This window comes from Gobius niger (assembly GCF_951799975.1).
Source record: "Gobius niger genome assembly, chromosome: 7".
Lineage (NCBI taxonomy): Eukaryota > Metazoa > Chordata > Actinopteri > Gobiiformes > Gobiidae > Gobius > Gobius niger.
This window is the reverse complement of record NC_136858.1, coordinates 23,145,130-23,168,771: the sequence shown is the minus strand read 5'-3', so window position 1 is coordinate 23,168,771 and position 23,642 is coordinate 23,145,130. Positions and strand designations below refer to the sequence as shown.

At 40.1% G+C, this 23,642-nt stretch overlaps 3 protein-coding genes across 9 annotated transcripts; 1 reads left to right on the top strand and 2 right to left on the bottom strand.

The window, feature by feature from the left end:
* Positions 1-216: 216 nt before the first annotated feature.
* On the top strand, positions 217-21,907 carry znf511 (zinc finger protein 511). Of its 7 annotated transcripts, none has more exons than XR_013793045.1 (10): positions 217-451; positions 918-991; positions 1,089-1,290; positions 2,491-2,615; positions 2,949-3,173; positions 3,253-3,346; positions 19,904-20,889; positions 20,967-21,030; positions 21,541-21,578; positions 21,662-21,907. XR_013793045.1 is itself a non-coding variant. In XM_079560226.1 (6 exons), the coding sequence occupies exons 1-6, from the start codon at positions 296-298 to the stop codon at positions 3,326-3,328; spliced, it is 858 nt and encodes a 285-aa protein (XP_079416352.1). In that variant the 5' UTR covers positions 217-295; the 3' UTR covers positions 3,329-3,383. The 7 variants fall into 7 exon arrangements, 1 of the variants encoding a protein (XP_079416352.1); XR_013793047.1 differs by adding an exon at positions 15,990-16,073 and having other exon boundaries at positions 19,904-21,030; XR_013793048.1 differs by adding an exon at positions 15,990-16,086 and having other exon boundaries at positions 19,904-21,030.
* msx3 (muscle segment homeobox 3) lies at positions 3,543-5,223 on the bottom strand. The gene is made up of 2 exons (XM_079560552.1): positions 4,738-5,223; positions 3,543-4,515 (listed from the first exon to the last, which is right to left on the bottom strand). Exons 1-2 carry the CDS (start codon positions 5,069-5,071, stop codon positions 4,109-4,111), a joined length of 741 nt encoding a protein of 246 aa, XP_079416678.1. The 5' UTR covers positions 5,072-5,223; the 3' UTR covers positions 3,543-4,108.
* A 536-nt stretch (positions 21,908-22,443) lies between the features above and the next one.
* On the bottom strand, positions 22,444-23,589 carry fuom (fucose mutarotase). Its single transcript, XM_079560225.1, has 6 exons — positions 23,427-23,589; positions 23,162-23,230; positions 23,020-23,090; positions 22,849-22,947; positions 22,702-22,775; positions 22,444-22,613 (listed from the first exon to the last, which is right to left on the bottom strand). Exons 1-6 carry the CDS (start codon positions 23,509-23,511, stop codon positions 22,547-22,549), a joined length of 465 nt encoding a protein of 154 aa, XP_079416351.1. The 5' UTR covers positions 23,512-23,589; the 3' UTR covers positions 22,444-22,546.
* Positions 23,590-23,642: the final 53 nt, after the last annotated feature.

The window sequence follows — 23,642 nt, the reverse complement described above, 5'->3', positions numbered from 1 at the left end:
GTAAAGGCGGGCATATGAAATGTAAAATAACTGAAGTTTAGACAGCAGGAGTTTACTGGGTTTACCTGTAAACACATGGCTCCATCTGCTGGATAAATAAGTTACACATAACACAAAATTATAAACCTTTTTGATGGATATTATGTTTGGCCGCTTGGTGGCAGCAAAGCTCAACTTTTGACGTAGATTCGAGGCGGCCAATGATGACGTTGAAAATTCGCGCCACACAAACAAATTCAGAGACCGATTTAAACATCAAAATACATGACTTCTGTAGTTAAAGTGTCATTTTATAATGATACAGCCACATCTAGCCGATATTCAGACAGAGGACAATGTTAGAAGCTGTAACGACGACTGTCTGATAAAAGAAACAGAGGGGAATGAAGAAAATCCTTTCAACTTTAAGCCACAAGTTATTCACTTGCACAAGGATCATGGGCTGTTTGAGGTAAATATGCAGAGGTTTCTCCCCTTCCCTTAAAATACGGAACCGTCCCGTATTTGGCTGTAAAACTCTTCTCTTCAGCTTCATGACACAAAGGCTATGATAAATGTGAATGTAGTGACCAAATAAATAATGTGTTTGGCCATTTCTTATTTACCTAATTACAATGGCGTTAATGGAATAGCGACTGTTCTGATAATTATTGCATTGTTGGCCATTCATTTTATCCTAATTATACAACTTGGAAACCTCATATAGACCCACCAAAATAGAGGTGATGATGAATAAGGTAACATCACCTCTACTTGTGGCAAAAGTGGCAACCAATTAGCTCTGCTGCAGAGCTAATCTAAGACATATAAATACAGAAAGTGTGTTACAAATACTATGAACAAGAAGATTTATTCCAGTTTTATTGTGGCATATTTATGAACAGTTTTATGAAATTGTTGACTTTTGCTCTGTTTAGGAGGGGGATGTTCAGAGACACATGTACCTGCAAAACCTTTACATTTCAAATGCAGATGAGCAACCTTCCCTCAGGTAAGACTTTGAACTTCCAACTACCATTACACATTGTTTTCCATGTAATGCTAAGTAAAATGGCTCCCCCATGCCTCACCCCAGTTCTTCTTTACAGTGTCTCAGAGTTTGCCTGCCACATCTCTGGCTGCACAACTATCTTCAAAACCTTGCAGGAGTACGAGCACCACTACAACTCACTGCACAGACATGTGTGTTGCACCTGTCGTCGCTCCCTCCCCACAGCCCGCCTCCTGGACATCCACATACAGGAGTGGCATGACTCTCTCTTTGCTGTTTTGGCACAGAAACAAGATATGGTAAGGTTTAAAAAATATCTATATATAAATACCATGATGACCGGACAATTTCAGTTGTACTTTATAGCTCAGTAATAACATGGTAGAATGAAATGGCATGATGATGAGGCACAACAGAATCATCAAAACTAATCATCAAAACTGTGGTTAGTGTGGTTATGTTGACTCTTAAGAGGGTTTGGCTTTGGATAGTGTGGTCATGTTCACTCTTAAAAGGGTTTGGCTTTGGATAGTGTGGTCATGTTCACTCTTAAAAGGGTTTGGATATTCCCACTTTATCTGCATGGTGGGATATAACAAGGAATATTTTTAAAATGGAAGAGCTGACGGCATTTGTATACCAAAAACAAGAGAAGTTCTTAGAGTATTGGGAAAAATGGGTCACCTATACAAAAATTAAAAAGCCTGGTTTGATTCTGTGAGTCAGACTTTAAAGACAACGTAGTGGTCACTCCCTGAAGTTCTGTTTCTGTTTGTTTATTTTTCTGTTTTTCTATTTGTTTTTTGATGGGACAGTGTTCTGTGAATTTGAATAATAATGCTGTGCTCATGTTTGCACACATAAGTAAATTGTACCCATCTTTAAAGTGCTAAAATTTACAACTAAAGAATAAAAAAATAAAAAAAAGGGTTTGGCTTTGGATAGTGTGGTCATGTTCACTCTTAAAAGGGTTTGGCTTTGGATTATTACTAATCATATCACCAAAGAATAAATTACATATTGTCTTGTTTCCATATAATACAGTAATTACTAAGACTGGGACGATCCACTTTTGTCACGATCCGATACGTTTCCCGATACTCAGGGGCCGACCCGATCCGTGTTGCGATATAATAGTGATTATGATTTATAATATATTTACCTTAAAATGCATAAAAAGAAAACAAATGTGTCTGAAGTTTATAAACCCAATGCCATTTGACAGTTATTGAAGTGTTAAGATCAAAAAGTGAATTAAGACAAAATGTAACTTAGTGCTGTTACTGGAAAACAAAGGAGTGCAGGATGAAAAGCCTCCAAACACAGGTATTGAAAGTATACTTTTTCAAGTATCGATACTTGGTATTGCAGCACAGTATTGCGATCCAAATCCGATACAATATTTTGTCCCAGCCCTAGTAATTACCGTATTATTACACCCTGCCATGTCATCCGTGCTGCTAAATAAAGTGATGCCATCTCTTGTTTTTTCCACTCAGTACCAGTGCTTGGTGGAGGGCTGTGGACTGAAGTTTAGGACAATTAAAGACAGAAAGGATCACTTAATAAACATTCACAAATACCCACCAGACTTCAGATTTGACAAAGTGAAAAAGGATAAAAGGTAAGGACACTTCGCCACAGTTTTCTCCCACAAGATGGCAGCAAATCCGTTGTCATTTGTAGAGATCTTGAACTTCGACTGAGCAATGCAGTCGTTTTGGTACAGCGTTTTGATTTCACACATAACAAGAATCATAATGTGATGTTTTAGTGGGAGTTTGTCCTGTCCTTTTTCGCTGCTTAGTAGTTAACATGTTGTATAAATGTAGCGCATACCCGTGTAGTATATTTCTTAATCACTTCTCAACAGTTAAAAAATATACATTATTCATTGAAAAACATTGCATCCAAAATATGGGTCTAAATGGTAGACTTCAGTACTATCTACATACAGGGAGAAGAGGAGACTAGAGCCTGCTGACACAGAGATGGAGGTTGCGGCTGATGTGTGTGAGTCCGAGGGTGTGTGTGAAGTTATCTGCAGTGCAATGACAAACCAAAGTGAAACCCCAGAGTCCATCGAAATGCACATCTCTGAAGAACACACCGGTGCCACGGACACATCGGCATCTACTGCCCCTGATCCTGGTGAACCATCGAGACCTCGTTACTCATACAGGTTAGCTTTCGTGATGTGTGTGTTCGTCGTTCTCAGATTTGATGAATGAAAGTAAGTAAGACGCATGTGTCCCGATCAGGGTTCCTCCGACGGTTTGCTTCGGTCAAGGCTCAGTGCGTGGATTTAGAGGACGACGAGGAGGAAGAAGGAAATAGCATTTGTTTTCCGTCATTGTAAGTAAATGTATGAAAAGAAGATGTTTAAAATTAACACACCGTCTGCACGCCTTTGTGCATTGTTCACTGGACACTTCCAAAACAAACCACAAAGCTCCTCAGATTTATGATCGAGGATTTACCCGAGCTGTAAACATGGTCTGCTTTTTGAAATAAATGCAGCAGAAAACTGTTTGTTGAAGATATATTTTTTACATTTCTTTTTATTGTACAAAATTAATACAAATATAAAATACAATGTACATTTATAACTGATGGTCCATCGATCAGTCATTTGAGTCAAAAAATAGCAGAATATATTTACACTTCAGACTGTAATTATCTGGAAGGATCTGAAATATGTGCAAATGTGATTTACTTGGTACCAGCTGTAACACAGTAACATGCTTATCTGATACAGTTTGTTTATCAAAAAGCAAAATATTATAAATATGTTAGTTCACATGTTCAAAGTTGGGATAGAAACTAAGTGGAGTTTAGTTTATTTTGCCAGAAATGTATTTTTTATTAACATTTGTGTTCCAATCTGTTCTGAGCTGAGCTTAGGGCTGCTCTCTGTGAAATGTGGCGATTAAAGAATAAACACATATCACCCTACAATGTGGTAATTTCCGTGCTATATAACTTCCACTGAAACAAGGTCTCCAAGCATTTAAAGAAAAAATGTAATCCCGCTGAACGCTGTGGGAAAACCTTTGACGTTCATCTATTTTCGTCGCAGAGTTTTTTAGTTTAAGGCACTTTCTAAAACCATTTAGTTTATGACAGGTAGTACATCCCATAGGGTCCACTATAAAGTCCTGGCACAGGTAAAGCAGGCCGTGGTCCGTTCAAAGCCCCGTAAAGACTGGGCGCAGTCAGCGGAGCGTTCAGGGCGAAGGGGAACGCGAAGGCCGGCAGCAGCGGCTTGGATGCCAACTTGATCTTCTCCAGCTCGGCCTCCTGCAGCCTCTTGGCCTTGGCCCTGCGGTTTTGAAACCAGATCTTCACTTGTGTCTCTGTGAGGCAAAGGGAGCTGGAGAACTCCGCTCTCTCTGCAATGGACAGGTACTGTTTCTGACGGAACTTTCTCTCCAGTGACAGCAGCTGGGACGTGGTGAAGGGAGTGCGCGGTTTTCTGTTGTTCTTGTGTTTGCGCAAGTTGCACCCGGCTGGACTGGGTAGTTCTGAAAATCATAAACATGCAGATAATAAGCAACAATTGGAAACAGTCATATGTAGACATCTATTATGAATAAAATGAATTCACCCGCATGCTGTAGCCTAATTTCACTGAGATTGTAACATAGCCCATAGACATTTTTAAGGTTATACAAATAGTCTATCCAGAATAAACAGGCCTACACGGAGGTTCAATTTCCCTAATTTCCTAAGATATTTCAACTTACTTGGAGCTGAGGTGTAGCGAGGCTGAATCCAGTGCCCTGTCTCGGTGTCACTGAGATCCGCTGCTTCAGCTTTGGGCCGCAAAAGTTGTTCATTCTCCCCCGGTCGGACGTAGCCCACAAGCGCGTTTTGAAGGTTCCTGCTGGGCGTCCTTGATATTAGGGACTCCACGCTAAAAGGCAGGTCCACACTTTTCACCTTACATTTTTTGGCAGGCGACAGGTCCAGCTCCCCGTTTTCCGTGCATACTTGGGACACTTGCTCCGGTACGGGGTCCCCATTTGCCGACGCTGGAGATCCTTGCGCAGGATTCATGACGCACGACAGTGGTGCCATAAGCCACAGTCCTGTCCCCTCAAACTCTCCACAGCGATGTGTTTTCCGTACAACCAGAGGAGCAAACGGGTTTCACTTCTGTGGATCCCTCATTGATGTGCAGCTGCGTGACTCCAACTTTTACTCACTGTCTGCCAGTCCCACGCTCCAGCGTCAACATTAGCTTTCATCCTGCCGCCCACCAATGATGTGCCTCGCCTTTACGTCACTGCATCCAATTGATGTATCATTGGTTAGAACCTCAGCCTGTTTGGTTGGTATTTGACATGCTCATAGCCAACTAGTTTTAGTTTAGTTTATTTTATTTCAGTCAGTATCTTCACACAGACACGATTGACTACAAAACATGAAAACACAGAAACAATGACTGAAAAGGGTTTTGGCTGAAGTGATACACTTATCTAAAGCCAAACCCTATTGCAACTAATAGCGACTTAGAGTATACAGCGGTTTTACCATCTGCAAGATGAGGACAAAATGATTATGTTTCTGTATCAATTAGTTACATAATTAATTTGCACAAGTCACACATCAATCAATAATGTAATGTATAGACAAAATATAGTGTACACAGGAGAGTTTATATGTGAGTTAGCGCTAGTGCCTTATAACTGCTAATTACATTAGATTTGAATTTTTTTTTGAAAGCTTTTAAGGAAGTTGAGTTTTTTAAGGTGTCATTCAGACTATTCCAGACGTTTACTCCTCTGACTGAGACACATCTGGCTTTGGTGTTTGTTCCAAATGCTCTTTTCTGATAGATGTGAGTTCCTCTGAGATTATAGCCAGTCTCTCTGGGTTTAAACCTTTCTTGTATACATTCAGGAAGCTTATGGTTATGCACCTTATACATAACAATAGCTGTGCCAAGATCAACTAAGTCGTGTAGTTTTAATATTTTTAATTTAATGAAATAAATGTAAGTTTTTATTTTTGAGATTGTTCTATCTTAGTGCATCACTCTTTACTTACTTTTCCTGCAGAATGGAAACAATATAAAATTAACTTTTCGCCCCAAAACTTTTATCATTCGGCCTATATACCATAAACTGTACTAGATTATACCCAACTCAAGCATAAGTCTAAATTTTAGTTTTACATAATGGTATAACAACAGGTTCAATGACAAGGACAGCGCCTTAATGTACAACTGTATATAAAACTACTTGTGATGCTTCAAAAACAAACCATGTTCCTTAATCTCCATTCAGTGTAGTTCATTTATGGGAGTCCTTAATTTACTTTAGAAAGCCTGCCTTATATAGTATACACTTTTTGTTCAAACAAAAAAAAAAGGGTGGGAGGAGATATGTCTTCATTTGGTGATGTACATGATCTAATTCACTTTAAAGGTCTTTCCTTATACTTAAACTGTGTGCACCATATTTCATTCTATTCACCATTGTGTGCGTGGTCTTTTATAAGCGGTTTCAGAGGGCAGTCAAAAAGCCATGTCCAAATTGTCTTGATTTTGCTGCTCTTCACAATCACCAAATCACTCACTGAAATTCAATAGCCCCTCTATTTCCCGGGGGATCTGTTTTTGGGCAGTGTGTTTGTGGAACAATTGGTTAAATGGAGTTAACTGTTTCTCTCCCTGAGGTACATTTCTGCTTTGATCCTGTTGCGGCTGGCGCCTGTCTGCTTTCTCTGGCCCTCAGCTCACAGCCGTGCATCTCGAGGTAGCTGTGCAAATGAAAAAGAATTTGTGTTAATCAATACTCAATGCAGTCCTGATTTGAATACTGTCATTGTTTGTGTACAGTAGGTTTTCCAAAAGAATATCACTTCTGTAATATCCCACTGCTCTTTTCTTTTTCCCGCCAACGCAAAGTGTTTAAAGGGGGTAATTGTGGTTTTCTTAAGCGTTTTCCTTTGAAGGCAACATGTTGAAGCAGGCTTTATACATTTCATTTTCTAAGCTCTCCTTTCATGAATGTTGGCACCGTGTCAACCAAACTAAGTAAACTTTGTGAAGGGAGCTAGATTCATGTGGGATAAACATTTATGAAACTCGCAGCGGGGAACTTTGTGGTCAAAGTGTATCGTCTTTAAAAGAAACAGGAGGTTTTCTCAGTGGAGCATAGCACTGCATTATGGATCTGCCAGCTATGGTATGTCACAACTTCAATGGGCACGGAGACCATAAAGTTGTCGTGCTGTCCTTAGAAATAAAAATCTCGTTCGCCTTAACAGCCAGAATGAAGTGTTGATTGCCAAACCTAAGGTATCATATATGCAGTGGTCCTACCGAGATGTGACCAGGTCAACTTAACCTATTGGGTTTAAAATTGGTCTCTTGTTGAGAGATACAGAGGACAAGTCAAGTCTTATTTCCAATGTAAATGTCAGTGGTTTCCTGTTCCAGATCCTGTCTCACTTCTCCCACATGTTTTACAGTACATTTTATTACAGGCTGTGCACTTCTTGACATTTTAATGACATGTTATGATTTACTTTTCCCCCCCGTCCAATCTTTTTAAGCAATTTCAATAATTAAAATACGTCTTTGCAAAACTACCAAACTTTTCTTAAAGCTTTGTCTGATGTAAAAAAAAAAAAAAGGAAATGTCAAAAAGTGGAAACATGTTTAAAGTTTCTCAAACGTATAATCCCATGATGCACCAAAGTTTGTTATGATTTGCGTGTTTTCTTGTGGGGGATTGTCTTTTCCCCTGAAGCCCAGTGCATCAGTATGAGTCACTAGGAGCCTATTTTAGGATACGTTGACCTGATGACCCCTCACTTTGAAGAACAGTTACTGACACGACCCACTGAGCTTTATTTCATACTTAAATTTCCCCCGTTTCCACCTAATTTCCCAGCCTACTGTGAGTCTGACAGCAGCCAGTGGCACTCCTAACCATAAACCCATACGCATGCCTGAACAGTACACAAAGTAATTTCATTCCTTTTTTCGTTCAGTTGGTGCCAAATACTTATTAAATTAAAGTAGCTGGAAAGTTTCAGATTTAGTGTACAAGAGAGAATCTTTCACCATTAAAGAAATTACCTTCATGTGTGTGTACATAAAGCAAGACATAAAGTATATATTTCTGAGTCTATCACCAAAACCATGACACATATGCACTATTTTGTTACACAGAATTTGCTGGAGGTTTAAATCTGAATAGTTTCCCTGAATGCTTGTATAGTGGGATCTGTGAGGCAGATGATGTTGGAGTCTTTTGTAATTACCTGATGGGCTGTTGATCGGCTAAGTGCTTTTCATTTATCCCGTGTATGTTAGCGTTACTCGGCTTCCAGGCAGAGGTGCTGACAGCCGAGCAGAGAGCGGCGCATTATGCCTCTGTCTGTTTTGTATGTCGGATATTGAGTCTGGTGACTGCGAGGCGCGTCCCACATGGCGTCTGACAGTCAGACCGGCCCGCAACATCAACTGATAACAGGTGAACACAGACATATTGTGGTGGTTTTGTTGTGGTTTGGGGGGAAATGGAGAGGCGGACACAGGGAACTGGACACCCTCCCTAGACCTTCGGAGGGACATGGTTTAGACTAGGCTCAGAGATGGCGTTGACAGCAGAGGACACTCACATGAAGAGAGTAGTTATAATAAAGATGGTCCGGGGCAATAGGGCGCTATGGCTCTGGCGGCTGATGCCAAATTGTCATGGGCTTTCTCATTGTCCAGCTTTGATAGCAGATACAGTATAAACAGTGTAAGTGGTGACACTGGGCTGAGGAAACCTGACTCGAGCTGTGGTGTAATGTAGGCTGTTCATTCACCTCTGTTAAAAGATTGTGTCATAATAAATGTGGTCATTTTTGTAATCCATAATTAAGGCATAATTGATATGACAATTAAAATTTAAATATGTTTTGCGTTTTTTTAAAAATCAAGGCTTAGACTTTAGATGGAATAGCTGTGAAGTGACATGTTTATGGTGAGCTGAACTTCCTCTGTCCACAACCACTGCCAGTTTTGGGGGTAATGTATTACAAAAGTACCGAATTGCAAAACTTTATTTTCAGTCACTAAGGAATATAACATATTACTTACACAAAATATGTGAATGTATTAGTCATTACAATTTAAAGCTACACAGCGTAACATTTTGGACTATACTGTTGCCATCAATACAAAACATGCTCCTAATGACCAGCTCAACACAGAAAATGCTGATTCTGCAGTGTGTAATCAAAGAATGGATTTGGATATGAACCTAACCTGTTTTAATCTCTATTCTTCTGCCTTTAGTCGACATCTGCATGGAGACAAGCTGGAGACGAACCCACTCCCGGTAAAGTTACAGTCATGTCTTAGGAGAGGTGAGCAGCTCACAGTAAAGGCAGTTCATTTATGAGGTATTTTTCTGATGATGAAAATATTCGTCATAAATTAAAATGATGATTCTACACGGTGTGGCTTTAAAGGAGCTATACCTGATTTTACTTCTAGAAATGGAATAAAAATTATTTTATACTCCTTTAGTATATTGCAAACTCAAATGCGTGTAGGGAAAACAGAGTGCATCAAATAATAAACCATTTGTATCAATTTCATGACCTTTCAGGCTATTTTTCAAGCATTTTTGTGAATGTGACCCTGAAAAGTGACCCTACTAGTTGTGAAATTTGCCTATAAACTTGTCCCTGGTAAGAATTTGGATGGTACAAAGATGTTGGGAAAGATAGGAATGAGTTTGGACCACAACTAATATTTTAATTTAGTGGCTTCCCCTTTCATTGTTTGCAATCAAAAATCAGGTATAGAGCCTTTAAGTAACTCAAGTTACAAGTGCATTTAAATGGTTTGTATTGATGTACAAATGAAAAAATGCCAAACTCTCAAAATAAAGTGCAGCACTAAATAAAGTTGGACGCTGTTGTGTAAGATCTAGAGTTGTATGTAGCTAACGCCATTAAAACAAAATATATTAGAGTTGGGGAAAGCAAAGGAAAAATAAATCTTTGACTGCACTTTTGTTCTGTGGCTTTATTACTATTTTTCAGTTTATATTATGCCAAAACTGAAAGGTAGTGTAACTCAGCTGCATTTTTGAAACAGTAATATAGAATACAAACATATTACATTTCTAAAGCTGTAACTACCAATACAACTCGGCCTACACTGACCACTACTACTTTAATGTGTCATCAGGATAATAAAAAGCAGCTGATTTATACAGTGCGCTCAGGAAGCATTCATACTTTCAAATCTTATTATTATGAAGTCTGAGATAAATAATGTCAGATTTCTTGTTTTCTGTTCTCTAATCACACTTGTATAGAGGATATACCGTTCTGTATCACGGACAATTAATGGAATTTACCGGAGAGTTCTTAAGTCATGTTAAAATTGTAGTTTTTTGTGGGCTTGAGATCTATTCATACCCCTCTATTTATATCTGTGTTTTAAAAGTCAGATTCACAAAACATCCAGTTATTTTTTATTAAATCAAATACTTATTCATTTACTATTTCCGTATTATTGTAATGGAAATAATTGTATATTTCTTACCACTTTAAAACAAAAAATATATACCGGTGTGTATAGAAGTAACAGTCGTATGAACTCTCTGAACCCACTGTGTATTTATTGTTTATTGTGTGCTAAAAGGATGAGAAACAGTGTAACAATTTATGAATGTTCCCATACATTTACCACATGTTGAAAAGATTATAGACACACAATTAAAAAGCTTTGCAGAGTTGTGTCAACCTGCTGTGAACAATTTGATCTCATAAATATCCATTTGATTCAGCCCATAGACTTTCAAAAGCGAGTGAATCGAATATACATTGTGCATTTTCCAAGCTTGTGATCTACATTTACATCAAACATTGTTATGGTTGTATCGATTTTACAGTTGAGGATAAGTCTGATTGTGTTTACCGCAGAGAAAATGAACGTTTCATGCTTGGCTTCTGCTTGCAACGGTGGGAAATGTTCTTTGTGCAGGACTTTTCCGATTTTCAGGCCATTAGTTGATTAGTGCCACCATTTAAAACTTCCCAGGACAAGAGCTAGGCCCACTTAAGGGGCTTCTATTTGGTCAGACTGACTTTTCCACCGTGTTGTTGTGTTGGTTCTTCATCAAAAACACACTGGGAGTTGTGTCTTGTTTCTTTCATGCGTACTTTATATGCACAGAAGTTCAGACAGAATCACTTTTAACTATTTTACATATGCAGGAGTTTTATAATGTGAAATGCTCAGTGTTCAAAAGTACAAAAGTAAATATATGAGCTTTAACACACCACAACATCAGGTACGAGCAGATGTGGATGGTGCATGTTCTTGAATAAATGTACTTCTTTGAGTCATTTTATTATGCAGTACTTTTTACTTGATTAGAAATGTATACACTGTAAAATCAGGATTTTCACTTCCGATCACGTCAACACTAAAACATATCAGACTTATTCACTCAGTTACTTATTACATAGAGTATTTACTACTTTATTATTTTTTTTACTTGTCCCTGAGTAAACATTTTGGCTACTCTAACCACCTCTGGTCACTTGTGATGAAATACACATCTATTAAGGGGCATTTAGAGCGGTAACCTGTGTCCGTGTGGGAATGTGAGTGCGAGCCTCTGATCTCAACGCAGTGACAACCTGAACAAATATGCTGACTTGATTCTTCTTACTTGACAATAGGGTCCACGTCGTCTCCTGAAGTACTGAAAGAAAGGGGAGGGCACCGTCGAGGCCCCTGAATCAACAACCATTAAATTCTCCCTATGCCCCCTGTATAGAGACACTTTCAGTCTCTGGAGTTTACAAAGACCAAAGTGCAAGAGCAGTCTCGGATAAAATCGACTGGTGATTGTAGCGATTTCTTGTGTGGAAATATTGAAGGTGGTTATGATTTATTTTGCATGAATGATCAAATGAAATACTTAAGAAGTTGGAAGAGGGGCGGAGGAGATGAGGAAAGGAGACCAAGTGGCCGGCTAAAAGATGAAAGCTTTGTTGTGCTGATGCTTAATGAGCTGGAAAACACAATTGAACTTCTCTGACTGTGGAAATTGCTGTGAGGGCAGCGTAAATTAGCGGCAGTGTGGGAGCTAGCCGGTCAACAGAAAAGAGGCTTTGTGTGGAGGGCTTCTTCAGGGGCCTTCAGTCGCTGGGATCCTCTCTGCACTATCATCCGCCGATCTATGGCATGACAAGAACTTCAGCTCATATAAGGAAGAGGCATCCATTTGGCAGCGGGTCTGTTTTGTTTTAGCTTGATCCCTCATACAAGCAATTTTGCTTGGGAATCTTCACTTATGAAAACACTTGGCATATCTTAAACTAATCTCGCACATTACCCCCGTGCATTAGTTGTGCAGACTACAAAAGGTCATTTCTGGAGCATATAGAGGCCAAGTTAAAAACTTTGCTGTAGCACCAAAGGATGACTCTTCATTCTGGCGTTGCAGGCTTGGCACATGCCTTCTGTTACTAAGTGGCTTCATATTGAAAGGCTCCGCGGCCACTATTCTCTGTCCCACCGGGTGCCAGCCTCTCTGCCCTGGCAGCTGCTGCGCTTCAGAATAGCCCCATAGTATCCCCTCTGCAGGTGAGCCGCACAGCCAAAACAGGGCCCCTCAAAGGCCTTTTCACTGCCTCAATAGGAAACTGACTTGGAGAGAGAGGAGCAGGCACACAATGGCTGCCTTTTCTGGACACAGAGAAGATGGAGATGAGCTATTGGTGCCGCTTAAGACTATTGGGCTGCACATATTTTAAATTAAATTTGGATCATATTTTGGACATCCATTTATAGTTTGATTCAGGAACCCATTTTATTCAAAACTGGAAAACAAATCCTATTTATAAATCTAATATAAATCTACTATGCTATCTACTGTTTGTGCACAAATAGGTCAATGATTGTTCGTGTCAGTCCTCGATGGCTTATGGTTTTGTTTACGACGTGAATGGAAAGACAATTCTTTGACATGGCATTTGGCCCTTGAGCATTTCTAAACTCCCGCCATGCACCACTGTCTTGTCATCCCGAGTCCTCCGTGTAATTGCTATTCCTTTGAAACCTGATGAAAAGAAAAATGTTTTTACCATGTCCTGGGGTAACGGGGTGATACTCAACTCCATACCTCTCCACTGTGTTTTGCCCCAGTCCACTGTGGAGCTCCCGTCCTGCTCAGGCACTTCCCATGCTGCGAGGAAAGAATGCACCTCTCTCCGATGTCGCTTTTCCTAGTTTTATTGGCAACAGCCCTCAGTGGCATTTGAAGAGCTCTAGTCATACAGTAGATGGAGAACTTAAAGCCACACTGCGTAACATTTCACCCAATAAACAGAGAGAGCATTAATGCCTGACTGGTGTTTTTATTGGTGAAAAACACTTAAAAAAAAATCAAATATGCGTCTTTGCTGGGACAAGGACATCCCCATCTCGTCTCCATGAACATGATGCTTTGACGATAAGAAACTACATGAGGTTGAAATGCATTAGGGTGTCTGTTTGTGTATCAACATTTCATAAGTGATCCTGTGTTGTACCTGCATCCTGAAATGTTCAACAATGAGGCTTTAAGAGTTTGGAAGAGTATTGAGGAAGGGAACGGGACGACCAGTTATTCCTGCTCTCTAATTCACCGTGTCCACATCCTGAAACAGCCGCAGCAAACTGTGGCGCATCAGAAGTCCCCCCACATCTGAAAGGCTGAAGCTCAGACCGACATGCTTTTATGAATGACCCGAGTGCGTTCTGTCTGACAACTCTTCAGAGACACTCACAAGAACAATTGCCGTAATTTAGAAGCGAAGGTCATAGCGATATCAAGGTTTTCCACAAAGCTTCTTTTGTTAGACGGCACGCAAGTAAAACGATCATAAAATCTCTTAAAGGGATGTAATTAAAATGTTCTCTAATTTGATCCAGCTTTCCCCAGGGACCGAGATGTGGTTTAGCCAGTTTTCTTTAATACTTTGTGATCTTTCAATTGTGACATTAGGACATGAAAATCTTGCAAAGCTTCATAATCAGTTTGGTTTTATATTTTCCAAATGTAAGCCCCTTCTGCTCCGGATTACGCAAATATTTCTCCATGATATTCTGCTGTTATTGTTTACATTTCACATGAGATTTCAAACACACAGCGCCTCTAGCTGTCTAATATAATTTAGGTGGGTAAAAGATGCTATCAGTCCTTGTCTCATTTTTCCCTCGTTCCTCCTCCTCCTTTAATCAGTTCCACTCTGTTATTGCTGGCCCCGGGCTGTTTACCTCTGCACTAAACTGCTTTCACAAGGCTGAGACCAAAGCCTCCTCAAATGTCCATTAGACCCTTTAAAAACCTCCGTGGATGCGGGCCTGACCTTTTGGCTGTTGTTGCCATCATTATAGAATCAGTGCACGCTGATCTGGCGTTCCTCGCACCTCCTAAAGCCAGGAATCACTTTTCCTTCTGAAGTTACTCGACCACTTCTTGAAAGGTTAAGTGGCAAATAGGGGGCTCCTACAGCAGCACAAGGCAGGGCAGGACCGAGAGACAGGCCAAACCGCAGAGCTGGAGGACATTAGGGCTCTATATGAAGGCTGTGACAGATATAAGTTGAGGACAGACATGCTCGTGAATGCACCACGCTTGATGTACTATTTGCTCTCGAGGTTGGGAGACGAAAGGAGCATTTCCTGCTGTTGGCAGCTGGAAGTGATTTAGTGACATTAGTGAAAGCCTGTACTGGTAAATGTCTTTTCTCAGACAGAGGTTCATGGGGCCAAGTAAACCCATAATGTGGCAGTAACCCTCGCTTTACTCAGATTGATCTGCTGTTAGAGAGGGCAGTCTATTGCTATCAAGATTGTTGCTGTGATAGTTAAATAATATCGTTAACTACAGTATGCATTTTTACAGTCTATTCTGAAATTATGATTTATTGATTCGCTCGAATGAAAGTATCGGCGGCTTTGGCATCAGGACTGTGCAAAACCTTAACCTCGAAAGCCCACCTGAATCAAGCATGTGTTCTCCAGTTTGGCTTTACCTAAGTCTAAGAAAGCTTTTGAAAATAGCATAAAAAATGAGACGTAAACAAGGATGAAAAGGTAATAAAAGAGCGACAAAAATGAGACAAAAAAGTGAGAATAATGTGTGACGGAAACACAACAAAAAAGGCAGAAAAGAGTAACAGAAAAGTGATGAAAAAGTGGCAAAAATGTATGACAAAAACGCAGAAACAGAAAAGCAATGGGGAAAAAAATGCCAAAAAAGTGACAACGTGGGGGGGGGAAATTAGGTCTTTGCTTTCAAATGAGGCATTACACTGGCCTAGGCTGTAACCTTTTACATTGAGATAAAGTGGAACTGGAGAAAACACACTTGGTTAAGGTGGGGGTTAAACATTCTCAATTGAGATCAAAACAAGGCTAAAACGGAACTAAAATTGGAAAATCAAAACTAAAACTGAGCTTTTGTGCTTTTGTTTGAACTGTTTACAAGAAATGTGTAAATCTCAGTCACATGGGAGACCTCGGTAATTTTTCAATATATTAACTTCTTGCAGTATATAGTGGAACGTATTGTTGCAATAATTCTGCATTAATCCGTAATAACAATATATAAACCTAAAGTGAAAATCTCTGTTCTTCAAAAAACAATTTAGCACATTGTTACATATTTTTCCCTAATGTTTTATCATTTATTGCTTTACTGCTATGAGATCTATCAACTTTTTTTTTTTACTTTTGTTTGCATAAAATGAAGGCAATTACAAAAACACTTTGTCTATTTTCCCTGACTTTGTCTCAGCTCTGACAGCCTGAACGCCTGGGCTGCGGGCGAACAGTGGGGAAGTGGCATTCTTTCAGTGTTGGGGAATAGCATAAATTAAAAGCGGCGGCAGCAGGGCAACGGCAACAAGTTATCACGTATCAGACATGGTGACCCTCCTCTTTCATGCTGTGTCTGTTGATTGTCTCATTCTGCAGGTTTGTAATTATGGTCGGGAGCGGCTGGAGCCAGACGATCCACAGGGTCCCGCCGGGGGAACAAAGGGGGTCTGCGGAGGCCAGGTCAGGGAGCGCGGTGAGTGTGCGGAGGCTCACATAAGCACTGATACACGCTGATGCACGCGAACGCAACATCAGCGCTGGGCATGGGGATGGACATGGCATCATCATTGGGTCAGTCAGGAATTTATACCAAGACTGACTCCGCATTTATTGTCACAGCATTCCCGGAATAGTTTGTGGTTTACCAGAAGTGCTTGATATGTACGTGTTTTTTTTTGTTTAATCCCTAGATATATAAAGTACTTTTATTTTAAACATGTGATGCTATTTGGGCTCAGATGGAGAACAGTGAGTGACCATCTGTTTGCATGTCCCATCGTTTTTGTATTTTTATAATCTCATTCTTTGGCTAAAGCAAATGGCTGTTGTTGTATTTGAATTGTTCATATTTGTCCTTATTTTTTCATTAATAGTAACTTATATTCAATTGGTTAATTTTCTGAAGAATTTTAACCTCCTACCACTGTTTAGCTCATAAACTGATACAGAATATTTTTACTTTATGTTATATAAAAGGAATAATTCCCCCCCAATGCAACAAACAGCAAGTTGCCTGATGAAGTTCTCTGGACCAAAATGTTGAATTTTATCCAAAACAACTATTTTTTCAAGGTAGACAGTGTTTTTCCCGATTGAATGTTCTATAAAAATGACTTGACCTCAGTGGGACTTTTCTAAAATCAAAGTTCAATACAAGTAGTGTTATCCATATACCTTACTGATATTCTCCCTTTCCCTAAGGCAGTACCAGTCGTCTGTATGTTCCTGTGATGTAAATACATAAAGAGTGGCCACATCCTTCTTTAATCAGGATGAAAGCTGGTTCTGCAGAAACCGGATCTGTCTGTAGCAGCTCTCCATCAGAGAACAGCAGGAGCCTCCCTGTAACCCAGAGCATCGGGACAGATGGGGCCGTGACACGCAAACCCAAACTTTAGCACTAAATTCACTTTTGTATATGTCTTTAGTTTCAACTGTCCTCAATAATTTGATCACATTGATAAATGAGAAAAGGAGTGATGGTGGTGTTGTTTAAAACGCTCTCTTTGAGACCTTAGTGTCCCGGGCCAGGATCATTTGTAACACCTGTACACCCTGTCGCTCTGCCTGTCATCCACGTTTCACTGATGTGTTTCCCACTGAGTTCATTGAGCACATGACTCTGTGATGTATTCTGTCGTACCAGGGTCAAAGGTGAAAGGTTAGGAGTTCTCCAGCTGGTAAACAGGGCCGTGATGGACCCCAGTGAGGAGCCATTCAGTGGCTACAGAGGGGAGCGAAGGAGGGGACCCTCTTTTTTGTCTTGTTTGATGCTGTCCGGAGACTACTTCCTGTGTGCTGCCATCATCCATTCGGGCTCTCTGACGTTTAACCTGGCAAGAGCCAGATTGATACTACAGTGCCAATAACATTAGACGGATATCAGTGTGGAATCGCTCCAGCTTAAATCGTTCAGGGAGAGGACGCACTGTTGGAACAGCATTCACTGCAAACCACAAATCCATTTTTTATTTAGTTTAGGAAATGTTATGTGTGTTTGTAAAGTAGGTAGCAGCATACCTTGCTGTTTTTGCATCGTTGCCGCATTGTTGATTAGTATCTATTTGACCAAACCACCTTTGGTATATTTGGTATATTATCTTGTTCCTCTCTTTGCATGTGAACTCACAAATACCGCGAGAATTGGGCTTACAGACAAGGTTTTCTTACATCAGCAACTGCTGGATTTTCACTGTTCTCTCTGTCTCCAAAAGCGGCCAGTAAATAATGAGGCACATGTGCCAAGTGCTGGCATAATTTTGTCTTTAATTTAACTGAGTTTTCCAAAACATTACTTCTCCCAGAGTGGAAAATGTATTTAATGAGAAGTGTACAAAACACAGTAAATAGCCATTAAGCTGTGTGTAACAGCTCCCATATGTTTACTAAGTTTATGAGGGGTGTGATTGAGGAGGATAATGGAGCGAGCTGTGTTTGTGTGAGAATGAGGAGGACCACCACCTGAAAATGACGCGCTGCTTCAGTCCTGCTTTATATTGTTTCATGATTCAATCAGACAGGAATGGCACATCTCTTACTGCTCTGAGCACATACACCGTACATGCACATGCTACATTTGAGCACACAAATGGGCCAGGTTAGATAAGTCTGAGTGTGTGGATACATGGTTTTCAAAGTTTGAACAAAATCGCAAAGAATGTATGTGGAGGTTGAAGAAAAGGAGAGGAAGCGTTTGAGTCAACTTTATTTGCCTCCACTTTTTGGCCAAAGCAGAACTAGTCGACTACAGCCCGAGGTTTGATTGACAACATCCGTTCCTCCACTGGAAAATCTTCCGAAGAAAAGGTGTAGATTGTGTGTGAGGTCTATATAATCCGTGTCGTCACAATACCAGAATGTGTGTGTTTGCTTTAAGGATCAAATCTTTTATAATCTTTAATATTGCATACTGTTGCGCTTTCTCTAATAGACACGACAAATAGTCCATATTAATAACTGTCACACGCCAAATATTGCCTTGTAGCTGTTGCACACATGACTCACTAATTGTTTTGTGTGGCCTGATGGTCTGACAGCTCCGTTGTAGAGCAGCCCTCGTCACTTCATGTTTCACTCTTTGCGGAGGTCCTTCCCCTCACCCTGTAATTCATGCGGTTAAGCTGCACTGTGAGCCATCTAATGTGTGTTTAATGGCTCTCAGTGAAGCATCAATTAACTTAATTGTAGATCATTGAGTTAATTTTAGTGATTTAAGAAAACCCCAGATTTGCTTAATGTTGTGAGTGTGACAGGATATGGTGAGGGCTGTGGTGAAAACAGAGGAGCGGTTTCCTTCATATAAAGTGTGGCACTCTGGGAGATATACTGAGAGATTATAGTTCAAGTCACTTTTCTGCCGAATCCCAGACATTTTAAAGAGTTTTGTATCTTTAAATGCATTTGTTTTTGTCTAACCTAAAGTAAAAAGGCCAGCGCTTACATATTCATACATGTATTTCTCTGTAGTTCCTGCATTCACATTCACGTCAAAGGTTTTGTTTGGTGGATTCCTTAAGCTAAATGCTGCATTTAGAGCATGTTCATTGTCCCAGAAGGAGGCATAAATCATGACTTAGTGCTCAATTCAAATGGGTACAGACAGCTCCATTTGTTTTAGGTGGTGACCGTGTGGTGCACATCTTGTTGTTTGTTTGTAGGAACCGTTTCCCTGGTTTTCTGGTTCTAATAATTCGTTTCATTTTGAGTGAATTGTCTACGCTCAGTGGATAATGTCAGTGACACAATTCTAGGATTCACTTTTAGTAACGTCCCTCTTTGGTCTCATGTCCTGTAAAGCTGGAATCACTGACCTCACTCTGTTCTCACTCTCTGCTTTTAACAATTATATTTGTATGACTCATGAATGATTTTATTTCCCAGTATGTAACTTTCTACTGTGTTTGTTCTTATTGTTTGTATTGTATCCCCTTCCCTGCCCCTTTCAGTGCACTTTATGCACTTTCAAGCCAACATTGTTAATAATCTCAATGTTTTGCCTGATGAAATAAAGGAAATAATACTAATAATGATCATAATACTATCTCCTTTCTTAAATGATGGGACATGTCAAACATCAACATACTGTGACATACATCAGCAGCTTTTATATGCTTTAATTTATGTAATTATGTAAACTTTGGTATTCCACAAGACTCGCAAACTTGAAAGATCGTCTTATCATGATGACACTCGCCACTTCTTTCATCACTAGATGTTTATCAACAAACGCTCTGATTCCACTCAAATCCTCCAAAATATACTTTCTGAAAACTAATTATCTTTCCCCTCAGCGATACGCTCTGCACCAGAGGAGGAGGAAGACCGGACTTCTGCCACACATGGATCTGATCGGGAGAGGGCAGATAACAGCAGACAAACCGGAGCCATCCCTTGAACGCACCATGAAGGGTGACGTATCAGGCGCTCGCTGTGTATGATGTGTGTGTCAAGGGCTTGGCATGAGGTTTCTGTATTTGCTCATATTTTCTTTCATGACCTTTCCTGATGTTTTCTGTTGTTTACATGCATCTGGAGGGCAAGTGTCAATAACATGATGATGCCAAAAGTGTCTCTTTCTCTAAACTTTTCACACCAAATACCACCTGCATACAACATCTGACCATCCAAGTATCACTAGGACAAGATGAAGATAAGACAAAATCAGATGTAAAATAGCATATATTAAATTGTCTCAAATTAAAGTTAATAGTCTCACCACCACTGTGCCACTGGGATGCTAATGTTAATTACACAGACAGTAGATATTGATCCACAATCAAATTCTAATCACAATACAAGTTTGGAGATAGAGCTGTGAACTCAGGGGCCGGGCCACGACATTTGAGCTGGAAGATTGCTCCACACAGTTAGGAGGTGTAACTCTTTGTTTTAAGAAAAGTAAACATGTGCTGCTGTGCGGCTCATTGGTAGAAGTGAAGCGCATACTGGGCAATTTATCCACCTCGACATCATGAGTTTGATTCCATCTCTATCCCCCCATGTCTTTCTCCACTCACTCTGCTATTCTTTGCGCTGCACCAGTAAACCACAACCTCAGAACTCATGCCATGTTTATCATGTGTGAAATACTCCATATTACTAGCACTAGTATGTCTGCCGTTTTGTTTATAAGAAAGTACACTGCACTGGTGTTCAAAGGTCAAACATATAATCGGTAACAGTTTTATTGTGGGAACTTTGGTCTGTCCTGAGCAGCAGACCTGATCATTCCTTGCTTGGATCTAACACTGATCTTACAAAGAGACGCCATGCTCAGGTCAGATTCTCGCTCATATTTGATTTACGAGATTACAAAGAAGCAATATTAAACTATCACTGTTTATTTTCTTTCAGGTCTTCTGTGCTACTGTTGTTTGTGCTGGCCAATGGCGTGGCAGCCAAGCCACTGAAACCCCGGGTAAGCATATACTGCTGTGTGGGCTGACAGCGACGGCTGGAAAGTAAATATTTACAAAATTACCTGGGGTCTAGAATAATTGTGTCTCAACACTTTTACTTATGAAAATTCAAATACATAATATCAATGAAAGTGAATTATGGATAATGGTTTGTATCATTTTATATTTCTTTCAAAAAAGTGGGTGTACTAGAAATGCACTATTTATAGTGGTAATAGCAGTAATCATTTAGTTGAAACTGGTTGCAGTGGTATTTGTTATTCATTCATGTTATAAATGCTATATTGAGGACTTTGACCTTTCAAAAACAAGAAAAATGATGTTCTGAATTGTTACCATGGCACTTGAGACCCAGAGATGGAGCATTTTAACTATTTTCTACTACAACTTGAGTCATATTTATTTATTCACAAAACGCATTAATCATATATATTGAAGTAAGAGAACATTTACATGAATATTTGGCTGCTATAAAATAATCACATTAACTTCTTTTGCATGTTTTCCAGGGTGAACTTGCCAACGAAGCGGTCCAAAAGGGTTGGGTGTAAGTTGCATCTTGCACAGTTAAATAAACTGAAATCCTGTTTGCTTTGATATGGGCTGTGCACTGTCATAATATTTTTGTAGATCCATTGATGACAAAGGTATGGCCTCCTGGGGTGTGGAAGTGGAGCCTCCTGAAGACATGGACGCAACCAGTTTTGACATCGAGCCGGGCATGAAAATCTGGAAGAGGGTGCAAATTGGTCAAAGTAAACAGTATCAAATGGCTGAAGATGATTTGGACGATCTGCAACATCCCTCCACAGAGAACCTTCTTAAAGCCTATGCAGAAATCAAGCCGGATGCCCTCCCTGCTTCTGAAATCCAAACCCAAGAGGCAGAGGAAGACGGAGACAACACCGGGTATCCACAGATCGATCCTGAGGGGGACTTGGATGAGGTTGATCATCCAAGTGAGGAGGATGTGTACAAGTATTTAGCGCCCCTAGTGGCGGGATATGAAGGCGAGCCAGTGGTCAGTGCTGTCCACTCCGAACCAGAGCAGGATGAGGACGACATGTACCACGCTGATGTTGACCCTGGTATGCTGGTGGTGCCACTGGAGCCTGAAATGGAGACCAAAACTGAGGGAAGACTTTACCTGGAGCCAGAGGAAGACATGGACGACATCTACCACAAAGACGCCCCAGAAATGGTTCTCTACAACAGTGAGGCCCAACCTGTCGCTGATGTGAACTGGCCTATTATGAGGGAGTACACTGAGCCTGAGGAGGACCTGGACCCCATCTATCATGACTAAACTAATTAAAGAGTTTGCATTGAGATGTGCTGTCACTGTCTTAAAATATCCTTAAACGGAAAAACTGAAACACACATTTGAAAGTAATGTGTTTTGATTCCATTTATTTACTAAACATAATGGCAACAGCACAAAATGTTAACCTGTATGTCTTGTAAATGAAATAAAATATTACAATATTTAATATAGAAGCAAAACAATTGTTCACATCACTCTAGCTCTTCCGCTGGAATGACTCCCTTCTTCAGAATAAGATTTCCATATAACGCTGTTTCTCTGTAAAGTGAATAAATTATGCATAAAGAACTATTCGTGCATAGTCTAATATCAGAATCACAGGAATAAGGATCAGAACTATACTCACCCTGTTGCTACAACTGCAAAGGCTTTTTTTGCTCTTTCATAAAATGCAAACCGCTCCACTTTCTCAAGATTGCTCTACAAAACAAAATTAGTCCTCTTTATTTGCAGTATTTAGCAAGAATGGATTATCAGATGTTGCTTGTTTCACCTCAGCATTGTTTTGGAAGAGGATCAATGTATATGTGTCCCACACAGGAACAGCTAAACCCTTTTCTTGGTCACTATCCACCAGGTTCATCACTGCAGCCTCAACAAACAGTAAAGTCAGACAAAAGAAAATTCTAATTATATAAATGTTAGGAATCTTTTGGGATCTTACTGGAAAGGGGACGTATGTGTCCAGAGGCATCAGTTTCAAGATAGCTTCCAAAAGCGGTGGGATTCCTAAACCTATGGAAACATGTATCACAGTAAATAGAAGACGGACACAAAAGGAAACTTGTTAGGGAGTTTTAAATCACCATCAGCTCTGATTTCTCTTGGACCATGGACACAAATGGAGGATGATGGAAAATTGGCATCAGCAAGAACTAAAAACAATGTGAGAGATGAATTAAACCTGTCAAAGGTATTGCATCTAAAAGGTAATAAGCCAAGGCTCTGGGTAGGTTATAAGATAATCAAAGAGAGCTGATACTCTTTGTTGCTCTTGGCTTTGAGGTCTTGTAACAACACACATACAGTAGTCTATTCAGAAATATCGTAGCCTAGAGAGAAATACCGTACCAAGCTCGTCCCCATGGCCCATTTTAGCCAGAGCATAGAGCAGCTCAGGGGACAGAATAGAAGGTATTCCTTTCAGGACGACCATATCAGCAGCAAAGACACTGAAACCGCGGAAATGAAGATTTGTGACAGAGCGAGAGACGTCAATAATCCTACTTCCGCATTCGCTGTTCGCTGCAGCCACTTGCAAACATAGATAAATAGTAGTAGTTTTAT